Here is a 17,192-nt window from a genome sequence, read left to right as displayed (position 1 = left end):
TTTTGACATAGCCTATAGAATTACAGTACAATAATTCAAGTGTGGGGTTCCACACGGCCATAACCCAGGCCCCACTTGGTTGCAAAATGAATATATTTAATCAAAGACTGCTTTCCATACTTTGTTTTCCATTCTTTCATAACCTATTAATAATCAATAATTTTCCAAGTCTTCCACGTCTTCCACATCTTCATCTGAACTTCCCACACTCTCTGAGGTGGACGCCTGGTTCTCACAGTCTGCCAGTCTACACATGTCAGTACACCTGAGGCCAGTTGCAACACACATGCATCTTGGGAGTGAACATCTTTCTGGACAGTTACAGGCCTGTAAATCCAGGACGGCACCGGGTGCTGGCTGGCCATCAACTGTTCAGCTTCCTTATTCAGTACATCTTATGTATGTATCGTCACCGTGTTGTCACTGTCAGTAATAGATGATATTTGTAGAGATGCTGATTTTAACAACTTTGCTGAAAAACATATAGTCTGAGCTATATTCCTCCCAATTTTCAAAGACAAAGCGTCAATAATAAGAGAGAACCATCAGTTTGAGTAGAATGCTTTATTCCGTGCTATGTTTAGTTTTGGAAAGTGTGTTTTGGCCTGGGGTTATAAATCGAGTGATAACACACAGAAAGCTCCCACCGCTGCAATGCTGTCACGTATTTTTTAGCAATTAGGAATTTTTTTAGCTAGAGGGTGGTGAATCTGTTCAATACGTTGCCATTCACGTTTAGGGGGACCAAGTCATAGGGTGTATCTAAAGCGAAGATAGGTTAGTAAGGGCATCTATGGTCACTGGGAGGAGGCAGGAGAATGGGGTTGAGAAGGGTAAACGATCAGCCATGATGGAATAGCAGAGCAGACTCGATGGGCTGAATGGCCTAATTCTGCTGGTGAGCGTGAAGGTCTGAGAAGATCCTGATAAAATACAGACATTTCCCACAGTACAGCATGGTTGATACTCGTCGCTAGGAGCCGTCGTCTCCCTGAAATCAGCACCCCGACGGGATAACAATATGCCACTTGTACACGGTCCAATGCTGGGGAGTTACCGGTACATGGAACATGAATGTGGTTCTGAATGTTCACTTGGCTTGATTGTAGGCAGGGCTCTGAAGCACCATCCTCTGCAGGTGGACCAGATTAATTTGCCTAGTATTTGCAAATTTGCATTCAATCAATAAAGACTCTATTTAAACCAGAAAAATACAACCAGTCCCTGGGTCACAGCTATTAATTTGCCTCAGAGAAATACCCACACAAATCCTAACTTCAGGTTTATTTTTCATTTATTCAAATGATGTAGTCACCACCTGCAGGGCCAGTATTTATTGTCCACCCCAATTGTTCTTCAGGTTGTGGGCAGGTGGGGTGGGGAGCGTGCTGTCTTTCAGAGCTGACTTGGAAAGGTGCTTCCGCCATTGCACAGTGCTGTTGGGACGGGAGTTCCAGGGTCCAGGCAAAGTGACGGCAGATGACTGCTGATAGATTTCCAAGTCAGGATGCAGTGTGACTTGACGGAGACCTTGCAGTTGGTGTTTCCCTGCATCCGCTGCATTTTATCCTTCTTGTTGGGAGAGGTGGTGGGCTTGGACGGGCGGGGATGTTGGGGATGAGGGATGTTTACCCTCAGTAGGTAAATGCAGTGCATTTTGCAGACGGTACGCACTGTAGCCACAGGTGGAGCGAGGGGGTGTTTAGTCTACCATACAGCTTTCTTAACCCCCCCACCTTCACAAGTCATTCTGTCCCCTTCAAAGATCTGTCTTTCCATTCCTGTCGCCCTTTAAAACCGGACATTGAGTGTTAACAGCAACAACGTTAACACAGTAAACTGTAGTGGCAAGGGAACAATGCTGAGCCACATCTGGAGATACTTGAAAGTCAAAGACAAAGTAAACTTATTATCAAGGTATCTATATGTTACCATGTAGTACCTTGAGATACATCGTCTTCTAGGAAAATAAAGTAATATAATACAATTGGTGAGTATATAACAAAGATATGTCAACCAATGTGAAAATAAGACAAATTGTGCAAATAGTGTATATGTATAATACTGAGAGCATGAGTTGTAGACTTCTGGAAAGTGAATCTGTAAGTTCAGTGTTGATGTGAGTGAAGTTGTCCCCTCTGCTACAAGAGGCTGTCCTGCATCACCAGGTTCGGGAACAGTCATTGCCCTTCAACCACAAGAGAGCGCGGCCTGGACAGTGAGGTCCTTGCTGATTGATGCTGCTTTCTTGTAGCAGAGGTCCTTGTAGGTGCGAGCAATAATGTAGACTAGAGGACTTTGACTGTAATGGACTGGGCTGCATCCACCATTCTCAAGACTTTTCCTTCCATGGGCATTAGTGTTTCCATACAGATTGTGATGCAACCAGTTAGCACCATCTATAGACGTCGGGCAGATAATTGAAAGCTTGGTCAAGGAAGTCGGCTTGAAGGATCTGCTTAAAGTGGACATGGAGTAGGTTTAAGAAGTAGCCCCAGCACAGGAGGGCAAGGGGTCGTGGGATAGTTTGTCTGTAGATTACAGTGATAGGAAGGCGTGAGGTCACACTGGGATTTGGAAACGAGGATTATAATGTAAAGTTGAGGCCAGGTTAGCAGGAGCCACCGTAGGCCTCTGAGCAGGGGACGGGGTGAATGGACCAGAGTGAGTTAGTTCTTGGACAGCACAGATGGTGTCAATGAGCTGAGGAGTTAGGAGGTGAGTCATTTAAATAGAATGTAGAACATTACAACACAGTGCAGGCCTTTCAGCCCAGAATGTCGTGCTGAACTTTTAGCCTATTCCAAGATCAATCTAACCCTTTCCTCCCTCTTAAGCCCTCATTTTTTTTTTAATCATCCATATGCCTACCTCAGAGTCTGTAAAATCTCCTAATGTGTTTGCCTCAACCATCACTCCTGGCAGTACGTTCAACCTGTCTCAGAATCCCCCCCCCCCCCATGCTTTCCTCAGAACAGCTTAAAATTATTCCCCCTTGTATTAACTATTTCCGTCCTGGCGGTGGTGGGGAAGGGGGTGAATCTGTCTATTCTATCTATGCCTCTTATCATTCTGTTCACTTTTATTAAGTCAAGTCTCATCCCCCTTCACACCTAGCTCGTTCAGCCTATCCCCGTAAAACATGTTGCAGGACTCTTTGCTTCTGACCTGGAATCGAAGTGGTCAGAATGTTGCTGAACTGTCCTGAAGTTGCTCACTTTTTAACCCCAGAATTCAGCATCCGCAGTTTCTTACATCTCCCTTTGTGACCTTGTTGAGAATTCTTTGGAGAGTCCAAGGCGTCCTTGAAAGGGAATTTAAATTGAATGGAAATGTTACCTCGCGGTTTGACACTGACTTCACAAAGCAGATTTAAATAAATACAAATTACATCAGCATTTAGCCAACAATGAAACAACACCTCACACTCGGCCCCGGTGTGACGTCAACCCAAACCCTCTCCTCCCTCAAGCCATCAAGTGGAGAGGGGGGAGAATAAAACCTGGGAGAACCAGGATGGACTTTTGCCGCGAGTTTCGGTACGCGCAGACTTCAAACCCTCTTCCTGCCCCTCTCAGTAGCCAGCAGAGGTCAAAAAGTGACAGAGCATTACTGCACTGCAACCGGCCCTTCGGCCCATCTAGTCTGTGCCTAACTGTTATTCTGCCTAGTCCCATCGACCTGCACCTGACCCACAGCCCTTCATGCCCCTCCCATCCATCTACCTCTCCAATCTTCCCTCAAATGTTGCAGCACATCCACCGCTTCTTCGGGCAGCTCGTTCACCACTCGCAGTCCCTCTGAGTGAAGAGGTTCTCCCTCAGATTAGCCTTAAATATCTCACCCTTCACTCCAAATGTATGACCTCTAGTTCCAGCCTCATCCAACCTCACTGGAAAAAGCCTGCTTGTACTTACCCTATCTATACCCCTCATATCTACCGCCCCTCATTCTCCAGTGAATTTTCTCCGTCCTCTTTCAGTCTTACTGACATCTTTCCTGCGGGTAGGGTGACCAGAACCGCACACAGAACTCCAAACTAGGCCTCAGCAAGGTGTTATACAACTTCAATATACTCTGATTTATGAAGGTTAACGTGTCAAAATCTCTCTTCACCAGGTTTGATCCTGGGAATTGGTTCAGGACAAACGGGCGTTCTGATGTTCCTCTCCGCCCACCATCAATCCCTTCACTCAGCCAGGCGTCGTGTTCCATACGCCCCCCTCCCGAACCCTTCCTGTCTGCGCGCCCCAACCCAGAAACCCAGTTCTCAGAATGGCTCCTCTTACCCTAGTTATAATGGTTAGGTTTGGAGCCGTGGGACATCTGGTAGAGACGCTGTTTCACAGCTACAGTGAGCAGGATTAACCTCAGTGGAGATACAATCAGTGACACATAGTGGTGGGGGAGAGGGGTCACTGAGGGGCGGTGAGGGAGATCGATTAACGTCAGTGGCGATACAACGCACTGGGGGAGAGGGGTTAGTGAGGGGCGGTGAGGGAGATCGATTAACGTCAGTGGCGATACAACGCACTGGGGGAGAGGGGTTAGTGAGGGGCGGTGAGGGAGATCGATTAACGTCAGTGGCGATACAACGCACTGGGGGAGAGGGGTTAGTGAGGGGCGGTGAGGGAGCTGGATAAACGTCAGTGAGGATGGATTCAGTGACACATGGTGCTGGGAGAGGGGGGTTACTGAGGGGCGGCGTGAAGGCGCTCCCTCGGTTAATCTCACCGCAGTGTTCGGCTTTAACAATAACTTTAGCAACATTATAGTGTAAGGACGGCGGAGGAACTCAAGTCTGTGGGACGGATTTTCGCAGAATCAGAATCCGGCTTATTACCCAACGTGGAGTCCTACAAAAAAAATTAGAGAGCCAGCGGGGATACGGTCATGCTTACATCAGTGATTCCGATGGAAACCGGAAAGAGAAACGGAAATTATAGAAATCATTATATCGGGCAGCACCTGTGGAGAGAGAGGCAGGGCTAATGTTCAGGTCTTTGACACCTTATCAGAACTACAGGCAGTTACAAAGGTCCGCAGGTGCCCCAGGAATGGGGAGGAGATGTTTCTGAAGTGGTGGAGCGAATTAGGATCACAAGAGACGCTTGTCAAATGGCGGGAGTACAGAAACCCGAGTCAACGTGGACTAGACAAAAGAGGTGATTGTGATGTCAGGAAGTCCACGACTGCCCGCCGTTGCACACCAATGGCTCGACCGTGAAGAGCACATAACGGACAATCTCACCCGCACCCAGAACATCCGTACCAGTCGTTAAGGCACAGCAGCGTTTACACTTTCTGAAGAGACTGAAACGTGCAGGGCTCACCGCCCCCCCCCCCCCCCCATTCTAACATCACTCTACAGGAACACCACCGAGAGTGTCCTGTCCGCTTGCATCATTGTGTGGTGCGGAAGCTGCGAGACCCTACGGAGGAAAGTAGACGCCGCCGGGAGGATCACCGGGGTCTCCCACCTCCCCATCCCCATTTATGACATTTACGGATAACGTTGCAGACGAAGGACCGCGAAGGATCCCGACCACCCATCCCACAATCTCGTGCCAGGAAGGTGGTACAGGAGCATCAGGATTGGGACTGCCAGACTGGGTAACAGCTTCTTCCCTCGGGCTGTGAGACTAATGAATACCCTGCCACCACCGAGGTTCCTTCACTAGGACAGCCCACCTGTGCTGAGCAATACATGTGTTTTGAATTATATTTTACTGACTCGTTTATGGTAACATTTTGGTTTATGAGCTGTGCGTGTTACATCAGAACACAAGAAACAGGAGCAGCAGCCGGCCATCCGGCCCGTCGAGCTTGCTCCGCCATTCAACAAGATCATGGCTGATCTGACCATGGACTCATCTCCACCCACCTGCCTCTTCCCCATAACCCTTAATTCCTCTACTATGCAAAAATCTATCCAACCTTGTTTTAAATATTTACTGAGGTAGCCTCCACTGCTTCATTGCATAGAGAATTCCACAGCTTCACTGCTGTCTGGGAAAAGCAATTCCTCTTCATCTCCATCCTAAATCTACTTCCCCGAAGATTGAGGTTGTGACCCCTATTTCTAGTCTCACCTACCAATGGAAACAACTTTCCTGCCTCTATCTTCTTGTCCCTTTCATAATTTTATATGTTTCCATAGATCCCCTCTCATTCTTTTGAATTCCAGTGAGTACAGTCCCAGGTGACTCAATCTCTCCTCACAGACTAATCCCCTCATCTCTGGAATAAGCCTGGTGAACCTCCTCTGCACGACCTCCAAAGCCGGTATATCCTTCCTCAGGGAAGGAGAGCAGAACTGCACACAGTACTCCAGGTGTGGCCTCACCGATACCCTGTACAGTTGCAGCATAACCACCCTGCTCTTAAATTCAATCCCTTTAGCAATGAAGGCCAACATTTCATTTGTCGCCTTGATAGCCCGCTGCAGCTGCAAACTAACTTTTTGTGAATCCTGCACAAGCACTCCCAATGCACTTCTGCACAGCAGCACGCTGCAATCTCTTACCGTTTCAGTAATAATCCGATCTTCCATTTTCCCTTCCGAAGTGGATGACGTCACATTTACCAACTCCGTACTCCATCTGCCAGACCCTTGCCCACTGACTTAACATCTATATCTCTCTGCAGGCTCTCCCTTTCTTCTACATAATTTGCTTTTCCACTCAATTTAGTATCATCAGCAAACTTAGATACACTGCACTCGGTCCCCTCTCCCAGATCATTAATGTATATCGTGAACAGTTGCGGGCCCAGCACCAACCCCTGTGGCACACCAATCACCACTGATTGCCAACCAGAGTAATGCTCATGTACCCCAACTCTGCTTTCTATTAGTTAGCCAATCCTCTGTCCATGCTAATACACCACCCACATGTTTTGCGGGTGCACCGTGGTCCGGATGAACGTTGTTTCGTTTGGTTGTTTAGATGTACAGTCAGATGACAATAAACCTGAACTTGAACTTGAATTGTAAACGATTTTCAATATTGACTGTTCCACGTCACTTTTTGTCAGGTTACCGAGCACGGACATGAGGTGAAAATATTTATTAATGTTTATATCGCGATTAATCTTCTCATTGGCAAACTCAGTGAAATTCTATGAAAACGAGCCAGTGATCTCACCGTCACCACGGATGAAAGGGAAGATTTATGGTACAAATGATCAACAGGAAGTTTTCTCACCGCCTCCCCAGTGGGAACCAGGAGGATGTGAAAGCATCGTCGGAAACCCGGCGGTGTAAGTTGAACAATGACCGCAAGGTGAAGTTCTCTCAGTACTGCCCCACCTGCAACGCAACGCTCCCTCATTGCCACACCCACAGTGAGCCGCTCCTTCAGTACTTCCCACAGAGGTGCTCCCTCAGTAACATCCCTCTCACACCGCGACCCTCTCTCAGTCCTGCCCCTCCCTTCCCCCAGCTCTGACCTTCCCGCAGCTCGGCGTACCTTCAGTGTTGTCCCTCCCTTCCCTCAGTATTGCCCCTCTCTTCCCCCAGCTCTGCCCCTCCCGCAGCTCGGCGTACCCTCAGTGCTGCCCCTACCTTCCCTCAGTATTGCCCCTCCCGCAGCTCGGCGTACCCTCAGCGCTGCCCCTCCCTTCCCCCAGCTCTGCCCCTCCCGCAGCTCGGCGTACCCTCAGTGCTGTCCCTACCTTCCCTCAGTATTGCCCCTCCCGCAGCTCGGCGTACCCTCAGTGCTGCCCCTCCCTTCCCCCAGCTCTGCCCCTCCCGCAGCTCGGCGTACCCTCAGTGCTGCCCCTCCCTTCCCTCAGTGCTGCCCCTCCCTTCCCCCAGCTCTGCCCCTCCCGCAGCTCGGTGTACCCTCAGTACTGCCCCTCCCACAGGCGCTCAATCATCAGGGCCGGCTACTCTGGTCAGGATCCAGACCCAATGACATCCGCGCACCTCATGGAGGGAGGGGTGTGCGCGGAAGACCCAGAGTTTGGGACGGCGGGAGGCGGCGGTGACGAGACTGCCAGGCAGCAGAGGGCGGTGGGCGGTAGGGAAGGAAGATGTGACTGAGAGAGTGCCAGTTGATTGAGAATCGAGGATCGGTGCGGGGACATGGACAAGTTCCGGCTGGTTTTCCAGTTCCTGCAATCCAACCAGGAGTCCTTCATGAACGGAGTGTGCGGGCTCCTGGCTCTGAGCAGCGCCCAGATCTACTCCAGCTTTGAGTTCACCTGCCCATGCCTGCCCAGCTACAACCTGCCCTATGCGCTGGTCGTCTTCACCCTGCCGCCGCTACTGCTCCTCCTGTTCGGGTTCGTGCTCAACAACAACGTGTCGGTTCTGGTGGAGGAGTGGCGGCGGCCGGAGGGGCGCCGGTCCAAGGACGGGGCGGTGCTCCGCTACATGTTCTGCTCCACTCTGCAGAGAGCGCTCATCGCCCCCGTGGTCTGGCTCAGCGTCACGCTCCTGGACGGCAAGTGTTTCATCTGCGCCTTCAGCGAGCGCCTGGACCCCCGCACGCTCGGCGCCAACCTCTCCGCCCTGCCCCCGGCGCCGGCCGAGCTCCGCCGGCTCCTCGCCACCCTGCCCTGCGAGGATCTCTTCAGCCATCCCGCCGCCATTTCCCGGGAGGCTGCCCAACGCTACCTCTGCTGCCTGTCCCAGGTGAGACAAGAGAGGCAGAGGTAGGGAGTACAGCGAGGGGTATACAGAAATGGGATGGTCTTGAAAAGATGGATAGAACAGGGGCAAGGTAGGGGAGGTGTTTACGATGTTGAGGGATCCTCATTCTGTGTCTCACCCCGGGAGTGTATGATGGGACAGTGTAGATGGAGCTTCACTCTATGTCTGACCCCGGGAATGTGTGGACGGAGCTTCACTCTATGTCCGGCCCCGGAGTGTGTGATTGGATAATTTAATGAGTAACCGGCTGAAAGCCGGAGAAAAGTTTATTCGTCATACACACCGCGAAAGCACAAGATCCTTTTCGACGTAAAGGGAATTTTGCTCTGTGTCTAACCCCAGCAGCGTGTGATGGTCGATGTAAAGGGAGTTTCTACCGTACCTGACACCGGGATTGTGTGATGGAACGACTGCGTAGAGAGAGTTTCAGTCTGTATCAGACCCCGGAGGTGTACGAGAGGATGGCGTTGATGGAGCTTCACTCTCTAGCTGACCACGGGAGTGTGTGATGGGATGATATAAAAGGCGTTTCGCTCTGTGTCTGATGCCGGGACAGAGCAGAGGGATCTTCACCCTGTGTCTGATCCCGAGAGTGTGTGACGGGATGGTGTGGACAGATCTTCACCCTGTGTCTCAGCCTAGAAGTGTGTGATAGGACGGCATAGGAAGAACTTCACTCTGTGCCTGTCCCCGGGGGTGTGGGATGGAATATCACTCTCTGTTTGTTCCCGGGAGTGTGGGATGGAACATCACTCTCTCTCTGTCCCCGGGGATGTGGGATGGAACATCACTCTCTCTCTGTCCCCGGGGATGTGGGATGGAACATCACTCTCTGTCTGTCCCCTGGGGTGTGGAATGGAACATCACTCTCTCTCTGTCCCCGGGGATGTGGGATGGAACATCACTCTCTGTCAGTTCCCGGGAGTGTGGGATGGAACATCACTCTCTCTCTGTCCCCGGGGATGTGGGATGGAACATCACTCTCTGTCTGTCCCCTGGGGTGTGGGACGGAACATCACTCTCTCTCTGTCCCCGGGGTTGTGGGATGGAGTTTCACTCTCTGTCTGTCCCCGGGAGTTTGGGATGGAACATCACTCTCTCTCTGTCCCCGGGGATGTGGAATGGAACATCACTCTCTCTCTGTCCCCGGGGATGTGGGATGGAACATCACTCTCTGTCAGTTCCCGGGAGTGTGGGATGGAGTTTCACTCTCTGTTTGTTCCCGGGAGTGTGGGATGGAACATCACTCTCTCTCTGTCCCCGGGAGTGTGGGATGGAGTTTCACTCTCTGTTTGTTCCCGGGTGTGTGGGATGGAACATCACTCTGTGTCTGTCCCCTGGAGTGTGGGATGGAACATCCCTCTGTGTCTGTCCCCGGGAGTGTGGGATGGAGTTTCACTCTCTCTCTGTCCCCGGGGATGTGGGATGGAACATCACTCTCTCTCTCTGTCCCCGGGGATGTGGGATGGAACATCACTCTCTGTCTGTCCCCGGCGGTGTGGGATGGAACATCACTCTGTGTCTGTCCCCGGGAGTGTGGGATGGAACATCCCTCTGTGTCTGTCCCCTGGGGTGTGGGATGGAACATCACTCTCTGTCTGTCCCCGGGAGTGTGGGATGGAGCATCACTCTCTGTCAGTCCCCGGGGATATGGGATGGAGCATCATTCCGTGCCTGACTCCGGGAGTGTGTAGGGGACGGTGTAGAGGAAGCTGGTAATTCAGGGATGGTGTGACTCTCTCTCCTCTCGCCCAGGCCCTGGGTTGGTGTTTCCTGCTGCTGACGACTTTCCTGGCGTTCCTGGCCCGAGCCTTGCGACCGTGCTTCACCCAGGTCGTTTTCCTGAAGACCAGGTATTGGTCTCATTACATTGACATCGAGCGCAAGCTCTTTGAGGAGACCTGCAGGGACCACGCGAGGAACTTCGCCAAGGTCTGCGTCCAGCAGTTCTTCAAGGAGATGCAAGGAGAAATGAGGAGGGGCTGTGGTCCTCCCCACCCCCCGGGACTCCGCACGGAGGAGGAGGAGGAGGAGACCAAACTCTTGGGCATCACGGACAGCAAGAACATGAATAGACTGCTGAGCAATTGGCACAACCGCAGGCCGCCGCTGAACGTGAATGCTGCCACCACCCAGCCCAAGCAACTGACCAACGCCAAGCTCAACAACTGGGGACAAGTCCGGTGGGAGAAGGTGGCCTTCTATAGCAAGGTGTGACCTGTCTGAGTGTGGCCCCCTGCCTGTTTTGGCCATTAACCCATCTGGGAAGGCCGCAGTCTCGGCTTCGGAGAGCGTCGGAAGCTGGCGCAACGCACAGCCTGCTGGAGGCCTCAGGTTACGTTCTCCAGGGCGGGATACTGGAGTCACCGGGAACGCTCACAGGTCAAAGTTCAAAGTAAATTTATTACCGGTGCACGTGTGCCATCCTCTACTACCCTGAGATTCATTTTCTTGCCGGCATTCTTGGGGGGGGGAATAAAGAAATGCAATACAATCAATGAAAAACTACACACAAGGACAACCAATGTGCAAAATAAGGCAAACTGTGACAAAAAGAATAATAAATTAATAAATACCGAGAGCATGAGGTGTAGAGTTTTTGAAACTGAGTCTATTGGTTGTGGAGTCAGTTCAGGGTTGCGGTGAGTCAACCACGCTGGTTCAGAAGCCTGATGGTTGAGGGGTAGAAGCTGCTTCTGGCTCTGCCGGTGTGGGATCTACGAGTCCTGTAACCACTTGCCCGGTGTAAGCAGTGAGAAGAGAGCATGGCCCGGGTGGTGGGGGCCCTGCATGGCGGATGTTGTTTCCTTGCGGCAGCGCTCCTTGTAGATGTCCCCACTGGCAAGATCATACTCACGCCATCAATACTTTGTCGAAAGTAATTCCAATCTACATCCAACAGAACATCTAGTCTACGATTTTGACTACCATTCAGATTGTTCATCTGAATTATAGAGAAATCTATCAGTTGACATCCACTTGCCACCTCAAAGCAAATTGTTCAGTGGGTTTTAACGGATTCCAGTCTTTGTGGCCATGACGGGCGGGTCTAATCTGTAGCCCGCCCTCACGGAGCCCCGCACAGGCAGCACGACCTTCACCAGGGCTCCAACAGCTGCCAGCTTGAAGCGCTTGTGGACGCTGTCTTGCTCTGGGACACTAGCGGGTCTGGGGAAGATCGGGGCGACACAGTCAGACTCCTCAATCAGGGTCACGGCCTGACACAACCACATTCCCCAACCTTTGTTTGGAAGCTTATACATTGAGGACCTGGGCCACACCTAGGTCAGGTGGAGGAATTCCCGGAAAACCTGGCAACAGATCATCCCTGTGATTGACAGCTGCGGCAATAACCCAGTAGTGCCCAAGTACGCGGTATTCAACACCCCTCCCCACCCAGACGGTGGGAGTTTCTAACAGGGCAATAAAGATAAAGGGGGAGGAGGAAGTTGCGTTGGGTAATAAGGGGGAGCCAAGGGATTACAGGCTTGATTTAAGTAATTAATTATTATAAGCATTTTATCATCAGTGCCTCATAAATGATCACGTAATCACCTCATCTCTTGCTGACCCACCAGTTCTCTCAGTCTTGGCTCCAAGCGGGGTACAGTTGTTGAGAAGTAAAGTGACATTTCTGGCCTTGGCATATCATGAGAAATACGGACTGAAGAAATTGTGCTGTTTCAGGGCCCGGCCCCCGCATTATTCCCGCCAGTTTGATTTCCATACTGTAATCACGCAGTGCTGTAATACTGTTCTCAACTTCTTTGCTCTGGAGGAACCGTTGAATTAATTTCCAGGTCTCAGGGAAGCCCTGCGGAAAGATTATTATATCTGCAGCTCACGGTACTTTAGCGTGCTCAGTAAGTTGTAGATACAATAAACTAAAAATAATTGCCAATGCTCTTATGAGTAGACAATGAATTTTTAGCCAATTTCTTTTCTTGAAAAGTGCAGTTAAGCTTAACTTACCTTTCTGGAAATTAATCTTTCTTTCCTTTTCATAAATTTAAAAAAACTCAGAAAGCAAACTTAATAAATTTCTGTTAAATAACTGGCTTAAGCCAAAGTGGGATTTAATTTTTCTAAAGGTATGCATGGGAGATTTAATTTAAATAAAGATTGTAAATTGATTTTAATTAATGCTATTTACAGCAAGAAAATATAATGACAATGTTGAATAGTAGAGTTACTAAAAACCATAAGCCAAAGGAATATGAATAAAGATACAGCCTAAGACACAATTTTATACAGACTTGGAAGAAACATTTGCTTACTAAGTGACATGATGAGGCTCTAACGTAGGCCGAGTATGTGAAACCGGTGCTTATTGTTTGCTGCACAAATACTCAGTTTTGGATCGAACTTGAGATAAGCACACACACCTCCAACTGAAATGAGACAATTTCTGTCCTTGCTCTTGATGCTCGAAAGAAGTTTGAAACCGCAGTAAAATGTTCGTTCCTATGAATGGCAGGATACGTTCCTTTCACTGAAATCCAGAACTTGTCCAGGGGCAGGTCAGTAAACCTCATCTTGAGGGCACGGTCAGACTGCAGCTCACGAAGTTCTTTCTCTTCGCTCAAGGTGAAGTTCTCAGGCTGAGCAGGAGATTCAGAGAAAGGGTCCCTCACACAGCTTCGCGGTTCTTCCAGATGGGTTTCAATAAGACTCGAGCTTTTCTGACATCTTCTCTTTCCTTTTGCAACATTATTTTTCCAAAGATGGTTTCCTTTGAAAGCCGAGACATTTCTTGTCACTTTAAGTCAAAACATTTTCTCCAGCGCCTTGCAGAAACGTGATCAACTGGTTCATATGATGAGAAATGTCTGCTCAGTAGGCTAGTTTCTGCAGCCATTCTTCATCTTCAAAGCACTCAGCAAAACCTGGCCTACTATTTTCTTGAAAGTACTCCAGCACTTCACCTCAAACAGGGAGAGGCTGACGTTACAGCCCCAGTTAGGCAAGCCCCTTCAATGCTCGGAAAACTCTTTCTCCATCAGCCTGCCGTCCTCCCCTCCGTGCAATACAATGCCCACCAATTATCAGCGGACTCCCCCATCTCTCGTTAAAAACTGAGAATGGACTCAACCAAATACTGCCCTGAGAGACCACTAACCTAACGAGATTGCTCACCGGGCTGCTCCGTCTCTGCCCAGCAGCGCGCATGCTGGACCATGTTTATTTTTTTTAAATCACGATCTCTCACGGAACCCCGCTTGAGAAACCCTGAAATAGGGGGATGGCGCTCAATCGGGGTAATGTTCAAAATCTGTCCTTTCAAAGTCTTACCCGCATCTCTCTAGCCCCCGGCCCAGCGATATCGCTGCCCCGCTTAATGTACAAGCAGAGTCAGCTTTAGCCTGAGCTATTATGTCGTCATAACTCTCCCCTTGAGATTCGACTTAAAAATATAACTATGATTATCTAGAACACGGATTCAAGCTACCAACAGCAGTCAACATGTCCGTTGTGTGAACACATCTATTTTTCAAATGAGGTTGTGAAACCACCCATGCCCCCTGAATATTTGAAGTAAGTGCACTCTGGGAAAGCTGTGGCTTATTGCCAGCACTTCACAACAAAATAGCGATGGTTCCTAAGCTTCTTACAGCATTTCGTGGCTCATTGCCAGATCTGAAAAGCCCCACACAGTTGGAGGACTGATTCTGCCAGCAGTAAGGGAGGTTCTGAGTACAGTTTTGTCTTATCCACCAAACCAAATAATAAAGTGATTTTGCTCGGTGGCTGCTTAGTTCAAAGACAAATAGATAAAATGTCTCGAGAATGTGCAGTCGGTTAAATCAACTTGAACAGGTAACAAAATCTTTGCTTCTTGGTTATGTTTGCTTCATAAAAAATAAAGGCGCGGATGAAGAATTGGTACGTGCAAGGGTACTACAGACAGGTATGAAGGAGAAGCCAATATTTTGGATTCTTAAGCAATTCTCCAAATGGAAGGACACTGCGCTCACCAACATTCTTACTTGTACAACAAATGGGGCACCACTGATAGGACACTACCATGGGGTATTAATTTCTTGAAAAATAAGCTGTACCTAACAGACAGCAAACCTAAGTGATCGACTGCACAAATCATAAGCATCGGTTATCACAGTAATAAATAAAATCAACCACGCTCTCCATTCTCAACTATTTTGAGATCTTTGTATTGAGAATGACGAACACTTGCTGTGGCACACAGAGGTCAGGTGGCTCTCAAAAGGAAACTGCCTGAAATATTTTTATGCACTTTCTGAAACTGTGATAAAATTCTTTGAAGACTCAAATTCTGTTGTCTCTACATTTTTGTCTAAGTTATTCAAGGGCAATTTCCAATTTATGAGCATCTCTGAGGCTGTGCATCGTAAATCAATATTCTTCATAGTTTTTATGTAATGGCCAGATAGGGACGGTGGTGGTGGGGGGAGCAGGTTGGTCACTGGAGTGTGGTCTGGTCTAGTAGCCAAGGAGCCGGTTACACCAAAACGTTTTGGAACCAATGCCTTTTTCGTCATCAAGCCCGTCACCTTTGAGCCATATCCAGATGAGGATCACAATTAAACTCAACTGGACTAACGAGGTAAATACCAGGTATAGATTGTAGATCCAAAGCTGCTTAGCATTCTTTCCCGAGTACACAAGTGTAAATTGTTACTCTGGATCCAATGCAACACACAAAACAAAAATGCAATAAAGGACACAATAAAAGTAAATACTTAGAATAGCTATATACATAGATTGATTGTCCATAAAGTAACGCTAGGTACACAAGTGTCTGCACATATGGTGACTGACAGGAAATGATAACGTAGTGGTGGTTGAGGGGGTGGGTGGGAGTGTTGATCAGCCTGATTACGTGGGGAAAGTAACTGAGAGTCTGTGGGTGCTACATAGCCTCCTCCCAAATGGGAGTGGGACAGACAGCCCATGAACAGGTTAGGCACAGTGAGCACTGAAGGCTCTTCCACCAACCACAATGCTGGGGGCGGGGATGCAAACCAGTGATTGGGTTAAGAATGGGGCAGTTGATCGGGCAAAAATGCAGTCAGTTGGATGAGTTAAGGAGTAACAGTGGACCAAATTCAAAAGGATGTTGAATACAGGACTGAAGGTGTCATAGTTGAATGGACACAGTATATGGAATAAAGTAGATGATCTTGTAGTGCTCTTGGAGACCGGCAGGTATGATGTACCGGGCATCTCAGAGGCGTGGCTGAAAGAAGATCCGTTAGATTAACAACCTAGGATACACGTTGTATCAACAGGGCAGGCAGATTAACAGAAGAGGTGGTGTGGCTGTGCTGGTAAAAAATAAAATCAAATCCTTTAAAACAAGTGACAGAGGATCAGTTATGTCACGACCTAGATTTGATTAGGTTTAATAGAACCTTTAGCAGGCAGTGATCATAATATGAGAGAATTCACCCTGCAGTTCGAGAAGCTGAAGCCAAAATCGGATCTATCAGTATTACAGTGGAGTAAAGGGAATTACTGAAACATGAGTGAGGAGCTAGCCAAGGTTGATAGGAAGGGAACACTAACTGTGATGATGGCTGGACAACAATGGCAGGTGGGAAGTTTGGAAATTCTTGACGATAACGTACTCTAAAGGGAGGATGAGGCAACCATGCCTGACAAGGGGAGTCAACGACAGCAAATTAAAACCAAAGAGAGGGCATATAACGTTGCAAAAAATTGCAGGAAGGTAGAGGATTTTAAAAACCAACAAGGTATTTAAAAGCCGTTGAGAGAAGAGATGCAATATGAAGTAAATCTAACCAATAATATGAGGATGCAGAAAGTTATTTTCAGAAACATGAAGACTAAATGAGATACAACAGTGGATTTCGGACTGCTGGAGAGGTAGTAATGGGGGACAACAAAATGGTGGACAAAGTTAATGGGTATTTTGCGTCAGTTTTCACTGTGGAAGACACTAGCAAAATACCAGAGATGTGAGTGATAGGGGGCAGAATTCAGTGCCATTGCTACTACTGAGAAGGTGCTTGGGAAGCTGAAAAATCTGTAAGTAGGTAAGTCACCTGGACCAGATAGACTACACCCCAGGGTTCTAAAAGAAACAGCTGAAAAGATTGTGGAGACATTAGTAATGATCTTTCACGAATCACTAGATTATGGAGGACTGGAAAATTACCATTGTCACTCCACTCTAAGGGAGGGAAGCTGAAGAAACCATTTAACCTATATCGAGGTACTAGACACAATTGTCCCCTTAGTCCTCTGTTGTTTGCTTTGGCTCTAGAACCTCCAGCCATAGCACTTCTTAATTCCAAGGATATTACAGGTATCACCCGAGGTAATACTATTCATAAATTTTTTTATATGCAGATGATATTTTACTTTTTATTTCCAATGTGAATGACTCCTTAGCTTCCACTCTTTCTTTAATCTCTCAATTTAGTCAATTCTCAGGTTATAAGTTGAATCTATATAAAAACGAACTATTCCCTTTAAACAACCTGATACCAATAATCACCAATTTTCCGTTTAAAATTATGACTAATAAATTTCC

General features: G+C 48.5%; 1 protein-coding gene across 1 annotated transcript; it reads left to right on the top strand.

Annotated features, from left to right (window-relative positions):
• The first annotated feature begins 8,086 nt into the window (after positions 1-8,086).
• Positions 8,087-10,873, top strand: LOC132379817 (calcium homeostasis modulator protein 1-like). The gene is made up of 2 exons (XM_059948097.1): positions 8,087-8,638; positions 10,412-10,873. The coding sequence occupies exons 1-2, from the start codon at positions 8,087-8,089 to the stop codon at positions 10,871-10,873; spliced, it is 1,014 nt and encodes a 337-aa protein (XP_059804080.1).
• The last annotated feature ends 6,319 nt before the right edge of the window (positions 10,874-17,192 follow it).

Source organism: Hypanus sabinus, chromosome 22, assembly GCF_030144855.1.
Source record: "Hypanus sabinus isolate sHypSab1 chromosome 22, sHypSab1.hap1, whole genome shotgun sequence".
NCBI lineage: Eukaryota > Metazoa > Chordata > Chondrichthyes > Myliobatiformes > Dasyatidae > Hypanus > Hypanus sabinus.
This window is presented reverse-complemented; position numbering and strand designations above follow the sequence as displayed.